Source organism: Salvelinus sp. IW2-2015, unplaced genomic scaffold (genome assembly GCF_002910315.2).
Source record: "Salvelinus sp. IW2-2015 unplaced genomic scaffold, ASM291031v2 Un_scaffold4405, whole genome shotgun sequence".
Taxonomy (NCBI): Eukaryota; Metazoa; Chordata; class Actinopteri; order Salmoniformes; family Salmonidae; genus Salvelinus; species Salvelinus sp. IW2-2015.
In genome coordinates, this window is record NW_019945675.1 from 14,687 (window position 1) to 25,927 (window position 11,241).

At 45.6% G+C, this 11,241-nt stretch overlaps 2 protein-coding genes and 1 pseudogene across 2 annotated transcripts in view; 1 reads left to right on the forward strand and 2 right to left on the reverse strand.

Moving 5' to 3' along the window:
- Positions 1-1,315: 1,315 nt before the first annotated feature.
- On the reverse strand, positions 1,316-4,654 carry LOC112077250 (metalloprotease TIKI1-like; annotated as a pseudogene).
- Positions 4,655-6,102: 1,448 nt separating this feature from the next.
- LOC139026313 (uncharacterized) lies at positions 6,103-7,296 on the forward strand. The gene is made up of 2 exons (XM_070441621.1): positions 6,103-6,106; positions 6,278-7,296. Exons 1-2 carry the CDS (start codon positions 6,103-6,105, stop codon positions 7,294-7,296), a joined length of 1,023 nt encoding a protein of 340 aa, XP_070297722.1.
- Positions 7,297-10,893: 3,597 nt separating this feature from the next.
- The window catches only part of LOC139026314 (uncharacterized), a 5,152-nt gene continuing 4,804 nt past the window's right edge, over positions 10,894-11,241 (reverse strand). The window contains exon 3 of the mRNA XM_070441622.1: positions 10,894-11,115. Within this exon, the coding sequence (XP_070297723.1) occupies positions 10,894-11,115 (222 nt within the window). The remainder of the gene's footprint in view (positions 11,116-11,241) is intronic.

Below are 11,241 nucleotides of genomic sequence, written 5' to 3' on the forward strand. Positions count from 1 at the left end.
CCGTTAGGCTACGCTGATTCAGTGAAGGGGGATATTCTAGTCAGTGTGTAAAGGGAAGGGGGATACTACTAGTCAGTTGTAAAGGGAAAGGGGGATACTTAGTCAGTTGTAAAGGGAAAGGGGGATACCTAGTCAGTTGTAAAGAGAAAGGGGGATAACTAGTCAGTTGTACAGGGAAGGGATACCTAGTCAGTTTGAAAGGGAAAGGGGGATACCTAGTCAGTTGGAAAGGGGGGATACCTAGTCAGTTGGAAAGGGGAAAGGGGGATACCTAGTCAGTTGGAAAGGGCGGTAATACTAGTCAGTTGTAAAGGAGGGGGATACTCTAGTCAGTTGGTAAAGGGAAAGGGGGAATACCTAGTCAGTTGGAAAGGGGGATATCAGTCAGTTGGAAAGGGGGGATACCTAGTCAGTTGTAAGGGGGGATACCTAGTCAGTTGGAAAGGGGGATACCTAGTCAGTGTGTAAGGGAGGATAGCTAGGTCAGTGAAAGGGTGATACTAGATTCAGTGTAAAGGGGGAATACAGTCAGGTTTGTAAAGGGGATACCTAGTCAGTTGTAAAGGAGAAAGGGGGATATCTAGTCAATTGTAAAGGGGATAACCTAGTCAGATATGTAAAGGGAAAAGGGGGGATACCTATCAGTTGTAAAGGGAAAGGGGTTACCTAGTCAGTTGGAAAGGGGGATACCGTAAGTCAGTTGTAAAGGGAAAGGGGGACCTAGTGGTTGTAGCGGGAAGGGGGATACCTAGTCAGTTGTACAGGGAAGGGGGATACCTAGTCAGTTTGGAAGTAAGGGCAAGGGGATACCTAGTCAGTTGTACAGGGAAGGGGGATAACCTAGTCAGTTGGAAAGGGAAAGGGATACCTAGTCAGTTGGAGGGAAGGGGTAACCTAGTCGTTGGAAGGGAAAGGGGATACCTAGTCAAGTTGGGAAAGGGAAAGGGGGATACCTAGTCGTGTAAACTGAATGCTTCAACTGAAATGTCTCTTCTGCATTTAACCAACAACACTCTGAATCAGAGAGTGGCGGGTGGGCTGCCTTGTTCAGGGGTAGAACAATGAAGATTTTTACCTTGTCAGCTCGAAGATTCAATCGAGCAAGCTTTCGGTTACTGGCCCAACACTCTAACCACAAGGCTATCTGCCGCCCCCTGATGCTAGGTTTATTGAAACATCACCATCTCCTGGCAGGATTTATTTAGCCGGCAGATTCAGTAGCTTGAAAACCCTCCAACATATAGGAATAGGGTACAAGGGTTCTGGGTAAAAGTGAGCCGCACTATATAGGAAATAAGGTTACTTTCAGACTCACCTGAGAGAAGTTGAGTCCGTTGAGCGGGTGACACTGCTCCTCCACCTTCTCCACAGCTCCTGTTCTCTTCCTCATCCTCTCTGCCTCCGAGCCAGGTACAGATCCAACACCGGGCCCCCCTCGTCTTAATGTCCGCTCCGTCAACGAGTTCACCATCAACATCACCAAACAGGTCTCTTTCTCTCCCAGTTCCCCGCTATTGCATTAAACAGGTAGTCAGCGTAGAGGCCTTTACCCCTCTGGTCAGGAGTCATCCACGATGGCATCATGAGCTTGACGTACTCCAAGTGCCTCTTGAGGCGTCCGTAGATGTCTCTGGTAGACATCCTGTAGGGTCCCCCCTGAGGGAGGAGCTGGCAGCTGGTCAGGGCTGAGATGGTGTAGGGATCAGTCAGGTCCAGCTCCAAGTAAACCATGTTGCTCTCCTGGAAAGCTTTCTGGAGTTCTCTGGGATAAAGTCCCAACGGCGCGTGTAAGGGACGTGGATCGTGCCGTAGAATAGGACGGAGGGTTACGTTTGATGGTCCACAGGAAAGAGTTCAGATCACTTTGCTGCCGACGGTGAAAGAAGAAGAAAAAGAAACATGAGTGAATTAGTGTTATTATTACCGGGCTATAAAACCACGTTAGTGTTATATTACCAGGCTATAAAACCCATTAGTGTTATTATTACCAGGCTATAAACCACATTAGTGTTATTATTACCAGGCTATAAAACCACATTAGTGTGTTACCAGGCTATAAACACATTAGTGTTATTATTACCAGGCTATAAAACCACATTAGTGTTATTACAGGCTATAAAACCACATTAGTGTTATTACCAGGCTATAAAACCACATTAGTGTTATTATTACCAGGCTATAAAACCACATTAGTGTTATTATTACAGGCTATAAAACCACATTAGTGTTATTATTACCAGGCTATAAAACCACATTAGTGTTGTTACCAGGCTATAAAACCACATTAGTGTTATTATTACCAGGTATAAAAACACATTAGTGTTATTATTACCAGGCTATAAAACCACATTAGTGTTATTATTACCAGGCTATAAAACCACTTAGTGTTATTATTACAGGCTATAAAACCACATTAGTGTTATTATACCAGGCTATAAAACCACATTAGTGTTATTATTACCAGGCTATAAAACCACATTAGTGTTGTTACCAGGCTATAAAACCACATTAGTGTTATTATTACCAGGCTATAAAACCACATTAGTGTTATTATTACCAGGCTATAAACATTAGTTATTATTACCACTATAAACCACATTAGTGTTTTATTACCAGGCTATAAAACACACATTAGTGTTATTATTACCAGCTATAAAACCACATTACTGATTTTTTACCAGCTATAAAACCACATTAGTGTTTTACCAGGCTATAAAACACATTAGTGTTATTATTACCAGGCTATAAAACCACATTATATTTTTCCAAGCTATAAAACCACATTAGTGTTACTAAAGGCTATAAAACCACATTAGTGTTATTATACCAGGCTATATAAATACCACATTAGTGTTATTATTACCAGGCTATAAAACCACATTAGTGTTATTACCAGGCTATAAAACCACATTAGTGTTATTTACCAGGCTATAAAACCACATTAGTGTTATTATTACCAGGCTATAAAACACATTAGTGTTATTATTCCAGGCTATAAAACCACATAAGTGTGGTCAACCCAAAACCTGATCATATAAAGTAATTTATAATTTATGTGAACAATGGTCTTACGGCTGTGTGTGTGATGTCATTCACCAACTATGTCACTAAAGTTAAACAAAGATATGGACAAACAAACTCTTTTAATTGGTCGCCCTTCTAAAACAGACGTACAATAACCACAAACACCTACTAGGTGTTATCCACTGCAAATAGATAGCGGGAACTGGGAGCTATTTAAACAGACTGAGTCTGTTGATTCTAAATGTGGTAGACTATTTGATGCTCGATAATGGACTGATAATGTCTTATTTACAGTACACTAGACTAACACAATACACATCTGATATGAACTGCGCTCTCAGAGGAAACGGAAACTTTACAGGTTGAATGAATGAACTAGCCTAAATAACCAATTTTGTAAATAAGAAAGTGAACGGAAGAAGAATCACATAACATATTTATAGGCTAAAACTGGACAGTGGACATTCAAATAGGCCTACTCAAATCCCGGTTGATTTAAATACTAACCGTTTCATTGTAGAGAAAAAGGGGTATAATTTACTTAGATGTAAGAGTAATTATATTAGAGAGAAGGTGATATGAGGGCACTTACTTTCTTATTGAGCTCGCAGTTAGACGACTCCCGGAGGCTCCATTGGTCGGCTCCTTTCACCAGCAATATTAGGAACGCTTGAATAAATGTGACCCAAGAGACCAGCATCGTAACTCCAAACGTGCACGCTATTTTCACGTGTCGCAAGATGAAGCTACCCAAAAAAACAACTCGCTCCGGGGGAAAATTGCCTAAATTAATTTCCGAATTTCAGTTCCATTGAAATAATAAGTCAAACACGCCGACATATAGTATATCTACCTTTCTGCAGCCGGAAGAACTCATGTTTGAGTGAAATTGTTTTCAATACATAACCTGAGTGTTGTTGTGTTTACCCTCCTGGGAAAGCATTGACGCTGTTTGGTGGCTATGTCGTCACGCTGTTTCCCTCATATCTGATAATAAAGGTGCCCTGCATGGCACGCCAGGGAAGCCTACAAGCCGATAGTAGACTAGACTACACGTCCTCAATAAGATCAATCAAATCTATATGTCCCGTGTTTATAGCCCACTCACTCGTAGAACCGAACAGACTGCGCACGATGAGTACGTTCGTATCCAAAGTGCACTCGAGCAACAGGTTATGTTCTGAACTAAAAACGAGGTGCACCGCGGGTTCCGAAATGAGCGGTGGAATTCCTCCTCGCTGCGACGTTGTTATTCTGCTCTACTTCCCAAACGCAGGACCGCTGATACAAATTCATGTACAAGTGCTGATCGGAATTGGAACATTRCAACACTTTATTTAGAATCCGGTTGTCCAACTCCAAGCGGCATCAACCGTACGCGAATCCTCGAAGAAACGGGAGAAACGTTCTTTACCGTGTCGTCTGTGTTTCCATAACTCCAGACTCCACTCATGACTCCCTCACAGTGTTTCTGGAGTGTGAGTATCTCTGTCAGGCTCAGGCATGGGGCATACCTACCCTCCTGCCTGCACCCCCCTCTCTCCGCTTGCACACTCATGCTGTGCAATCTGATTGAACATCTCACTCTCCGCAGGTCGTGGCGGGATATATACACACGCATTCACTTCAAAAGTAGAAACCGACTACGGTTGTTCTATTCCTCCAGGCTTTTATCCGGGGCTTTCACGGCATACTGGACAKGGTTGTAGCGTGGTTGTCCAGGGATCACTCTCTGATCCACAACAGTAGGCCAACTACATTGATAGTGGGACAAGTGATTTCACACCCAGGAATAGAATAAACCAAGTAAACAATTACAACGTATTTAGGTGACTGAAAATGAATACAGTTTTATCGTTCTTATAATAGCACATGTATTACCTTTATTTAACCAGGAAGCCTAGACCTAACTTATCAAATAGCAAATATTATTACCATTATTATGGTAAATCACTGACCGTCCTTTATTGAGTGGGCTAGAGATAATGGACTGGGTTGACTATTAGCGGCGCCGCATTTGAGAAGGGCAGGCGGGGCTGTTTGGATTACCTTGTAGTTCCATATTGTCCTGCTAATGTCCTACCTGCTAAACCACCACGACATTACCAGCAGAATATGGCAACACCCCGTTCTGAGAACATTCTGTCGCAATTATAACTCTCACAGCGCACAGTTATTAGCAGCCTATATGTTGATGTAAAGAGTAAAGATGTAAATTAAAAAGATTGTTTTTACTCAAAGACAGTTGGTTTGTTGGTAAATAAATCCCATGGTTACACAATAAAAATCAACAGTACTGTAACGTACTATAAATTGTAGCCACTTGTAAAATGGTCCTCGGGTTTATAATGTCCTTCATGTCAACGGGAATTTATCAGACACATTTTCATTGATTTATTTTAAACATGTTTATTATGAAAGTGTATAAAACTATGTACACTGAACAAAAATATAAACGCAACGTGTAAAGTGTTGTTCCCATGTTCCATGTCCTGAAATACAAAATCCCAGAAATGTTCCATAAACACAAAAAAAAGCATATTTCTCTCACAATCTTTTTTACATCCCCTGTTAGTGAGCATTTCTCTTTTGCCAAGCTAGTCCATYCACTTGACRAGTGTGACATATCAAGAAGCTGATTAAACAGCATGATCATTACATAGGTGCACCTTGTGCTATTATGCCGTTTTGTCACACAACACAATGACACAGATGTCTCAAGTTTTGAGGGTGCATATAATTGGCATGCTGACTGCAGGGATGTCCACCACAGCTGTTGCCAGATAATTTAATGTTCATTTCTCTACTATAAGCTGCCTCCAACGTCGTTTTAGAGAATTGGGCGGTAAGTCCAACCGGTCTCACAACCGCAGACCACGTGTAACCACGCCAGCCCAGGATCWMCACATCCGGCTTCTTCACCKRCAGGATTGTCTGAGGGGGGGAAGGGGGGATGACCTATGACCTACAAAGCCCATTCTGAATGGACTGGAATTTAAATGGAATTGACCCCAAGCCTGACTRAAGGCCTAAATGATGTGGTATAAYAGCTAGTTCTCCCTGATCACCACACGTAGAATGGGTAAGAGCACCCTCTAGTGGCTGGACACAGTCCCTGAAAGAGATTCCCTTTCCTCCTATTTCATTTTTCATCTGGAAATATGTCCTAAAGTAAAGGTTGTTACGTGCCATGGTAGATATGATCATTTAATAGTTTTTATTTATTGGCCCGTCGCCCACCCCCTCTTCATAGGACAAAGGCTTTATCTCAGCTACTCTCAGCCAATCCCACCCCTCAACTACTCTCAGCCTATCCCACCCCTCAACTACTCTCAGCCAATCCCACCTCTCAACTACTCTCAGCCAATCCCACCCCTCAACTACTCTCAGCCTTCTCCTTTCAACCCAGATCCCTGCTATCCCCTTCAACCCCAGATCCTGCTTCCTTACCGATCCCTCTCTCTTCAACCCAGCCTTAGCCAATTCCCCCGGCTGCTTCTCCTCAACCCCAGGCCTGCCCTTCCCCCAGACCCTTCTCCCTTCAACCCCGATGATCCCTGCCTTCCCCCTTCAAACCCCAGATCCCCTGCATCTCCTTCAACCCCAGATCCCTGCTCCCCTCAACCCCAGATCCTGCTTCTCCGATTCAACCCCAGATCTGCACTGTCAGTCCTGCATCTCCTTTCAACCCCGACTCCCCAACGCCATCCCTGCTCCTACCCCAGGATCCTGGCCTCCCTTCAACTCCAGATCCCTGCCTCCCCTTCAACTCCAGGATCCCTGCCACCTCCTTTCTCCCCCAATCCCTGCTCCCCTTCAACCCCAGATCCCTGCCACCCACCTGTAACCCCCAGTCCCTCTGGCTTCCCTTCAGACTCCAGATCACTGGCCTCCGCCTTCAACCCCCAATCCCTGTTCTCCTTAAAACCCCAAGATCCCTGCTCTCCCTTCAACCCCAAGATCCGCTCCCTTTCAACCCAGAATTGCCTGCTCCCCCTTCAACCCCAGGACCTGCTATCCTATCACCGTCACAATCCTCTCACGATTTCCCTGCCTCCCTTCAACCCAATCCTGCCCCCCTATCCCCCAGATCCTGCCCTCCCCTTCAACCCCAGACCCTGCCTCCCTCAACCCCAAGATCCCCCTTACCGCAATCCTGCTTCCTTCAACCCAGATCCTGATTTCTTCAACCCCACTACCCTGCTTTCCTTCACCCACAGAACCCTGCTCCCCTCACACCCTCAGAACCCCTGCTCCACCTTCACTCCATGACCGCCATCGCTCATCCTCACACCAGACCCTGCTTTCTTCAACCCCAGAACCCTGCTCTCCCCTTTCAACCCCAGACACCTGCTGTCACTTTCTTACATACCCCCAGATCCCTCCTTCCCTTCATCCCAACCCTCAATCTCCTACAGCTGTTCCCCTTCACCCCAGAACCCTCCCTTTCTCTTCAACCCCCAAACCTGCCTCCCTCTCTCCAACCCCAGATCCGTCCTAACGCTCTCCTCGTCTCCTTCACCGGCCAAGAACCCTCGCTTCCCCTTCAACTCCCAGAACCCTGCTTCCCTCTCCTATAAACTGCCTAGATAATCCCCAGCTCCTCCCTTCAACCCAGATCCGCATCCTCTCTCTCAACCCCCAGATCCCTGCTTCCCTTCAACCCAGAATTCCCTTCTGCTCCCGCTCTTCTGCTCCGCTCTCTGCCTACCCTTCAACCAGATTGTTCAACACTGTAACACTTACAAACCTGGGATGCTAAATAAGAATTTCTAAAAGATCCTAGAGACAAGGAATCCGGTCTAATCCAGAGCAAACCCAGAGCTCTCTTTTTTCACACACAGGCCAAAGGAAAATAAGAAAAGAAGCCTTGATCTTCTGCTGAAAGGAAACATGCAGAGACTGAGTTTCAATAGTCTGGGTTGGGCGTCAGGAAATTGTACTCTACTTCCTAATTATGTGCACTACTTTAAGCCAGGTGGCCAGTTGGAGACACCATATGTGTATTTTCATAGTTTTGATGTTTCACTATTGTTTCTACAATGTAGATATAGTCAAACTAAAGAAAAACCTGAGTAGTGTGTCCAAACTTTGACTGATTGCTGTATTCTACACTTGAGTTGAGTTGTACAATAACATTAAGAACACTTCTAATATGAATTTGCCCACCCACCCCCCACAACCCTTTTTGGCATCAAGAACAGCCTCAAATCGTAAGACAGTGAGCTCTAATAGGTGGTCAAAGACGTTCACAGGGATCTGGCGCACAAAGTTGGACTCAGCTGACTTCCACATTGTGTCAAGTTGACGTGAATGTCCTTGGGTGTGGGACTATGTGATGACACACATGGAAATCTGTTGAGCGTGAAAAACCAGCAGCGATTGCAGTTCATGCCAAAAACCGGTGCTCCGTTAAAAGTGCACCTACTCCAATATAACCCCATTCAAGAGAACTACTCATAACCGTTAAGACCTTACCACCAGACCCGTTCAAAGACACTACCCCATAACCCGTAATAGGCACATACTACCTATTCCCCGTTACAAGGCTCACTACGACATAACCCGTAAAATCACCCTACTACATCCCGTTCAAGACACCAATACATACCCGTCAAAGAAACTACATACGTTAAACACATACTACCATCCGTTCAAAGGCATCTCTACTACCCAATACCCGTCAAGGCTCCACTACCCATACCGTTAAAGGCACCTACCAACCATACCGTGTCAAAGCACCTACACCAATACCCCTCAGACTACCTCCGCTAAGGCACCTACCACGCATACCCCGTTCAAAGGCCCTACCAATCCCGTCAACGGCTACAACATACCGTCAAAGCACACCACATACATACCGTATCAAAGGACCTATCCACCCCCCGGTTTTTTCAAGAGGTATCCTACTACATCTCAAAGACTACTAAACCGTTCAAGCCCTACACCAAATCCGTTCAAGCACTACTAAATACCCCTTCAAAGGCACCTCAACATACCCCGTTCAAAGGCACCACAAGTAGCCCCTACCATACCCGTTCAAAGCCCTACCAAAGCCCTAAGCCATCCCTGTCTAAAGGCACCTACTGCCATACCCCGTTCAAGCCAGCACCTACTGCCTATCCGTTCAAGGCCCCTACTACTATACCCGTTCAAAGGCACCTACTACATCATAAGACCTGTTCAACGGCACTACTCCAATACCACACGATTCAAAGGCCTCCTATACACATACGACCGTTTCAAGGCCTACTACCATACCCCGTCATCAAAGGCCCCTACTGCATAGCCCGTTCAAGTGGGCCAGATCTGGCCATATAACCCCGTTCAAAGACCTACTACCAATACCCCCAAGCACTTCATAAGTCAAGCCTTACATACCACTTAGCCTACACATACGCGCACTCCCTATACCAACCACCGTCAAAGGCACCTACCATACCGTAAGGCTAACAACCGTTTCAATATGCACCACTACAATACCCCGTTCAAAGGACCTACTTACATATCCCCGTTCAAAGGCACCTACCTATAACCGAAATGACCTTCACAAGACCTTAACAGCACCTAAACAACCTGTTCAAAGGCACTACCTCCATAACCCGCGTCAATAGGCACCTACTACCAACCCGTTTCAAGCTACCACCTCTTCTAATAAGCACGTGGACTAACACATACCGTTCAAAGGCCATAATCTACCGTTCTAAGGCCTACACACCCGTTAAAGGCACCTACTACCTATACCCGTAAAGCAACTACTCATACCCGTTCAAAGGCCCTCACTACCTGTAAAGGCATACTCCTCCGTTCAAAGGCACCTACTACCATACCCCGTTTCAAAGACTTAATCCTTCAAAGCCTACATTAGAGCCCTCCGTTAAACACTCCATACTAGACTGTTCAAGGCACTAACAGAACAGACCGTTCATAAAGCACTACTACACATAACCCGTTCAAAGGCCAGCTCACATACCGTTCAAGCTCCTACTACATAGTCAAAGGCATCTCTACACCATACCGTTCATAAGCACCTACTTACCAACCCGTCCCCATCCTACTACAACGTTCAAGTGACCTACGTACATTAACCCGTTCAAAGAAGCCTACTACGTATATCCCGTTCAAAGGCACCTATCTTACATACCCGCTAAAGGGCTCCTACTTACCCATAACCCACCGTCCAAGGCCCTATACCAACCCCGTCAAAGCACGCTACTACATATCCCGTTCAACAAGCCCTACTACATAACACTCCGTTCAAAATGCACCTAGCTACCGATACCCTTCAAAAAGGCACTCTACTACCCTACCTTCCGTTCAATATCAGGCAACTACTACATACCCCTTCAAAAGGCACTCTTACACCATATCCTTTCCGTTCGAAACGACACCTACTATCCATATGCTCCTGTTTCAAGGCACCATACCGCCATACCCCGTTCAAAGGCACCTACTACATACCCGTTCAAACACCTCACCAACCCTCCGTCAAAGGCACCTACACCATAGTGTCCCGTTCAAGGCACTTACTACCAATCCCCTTTTCAAAGGCACCTCACCATACCTTCCGTTTAATAGGGCCACCTACGACCAAAGCCCGTTCACTAGGCAAAACTACTTACCAACCCCGGTCAAAATGCACCGCTACTATCCCCGTTTCAAAGGCACTTCATATAGTTTCAATTCAACCCTCGATGCACAGCATTACCTACAATCCATTCTCAATTGGAAAGAACACTTTAACAAAGTGGCACAATAAGTTCATAGCTGTCACCTTGATTCACCTGGCAGGCTATTCATGGAAAGAGGCAGCTGTACATCGTGGTACACGCCAGTGAACGGCCCATGGCGATAAAAAAAAGCGGATGTCTACGGAGACCAGGGATAGGCTGAGAGTAGTTGAGGGTGGGATGGCTGAGAGTAGTTGAGGGTGGATGGTTGAGAGTATTGAGGGGTGGATTGTGAGAGTAGTTGAGGGGGGATTGGCTGAGAGTAGTTGAGGGGTGGGATTGGCTGAGAGTAGTTGAGGGGTGGGATTGGCGGAGAGTAGTTGAGGGGTGGATGGCTAAGAGTAGTTGAGGGTGGGATAGGCTGAAGAGTGTTAGGGGTGGATGGGCTGAGAGTAGTTTGAGGTGGATGGATAGGCTGAGAGTAGTTGAGGGTGGGATGGCTGAGAGTAGTTGAGGGTGGGATGGCTGAGAGTAGTTGAGGGGTGGG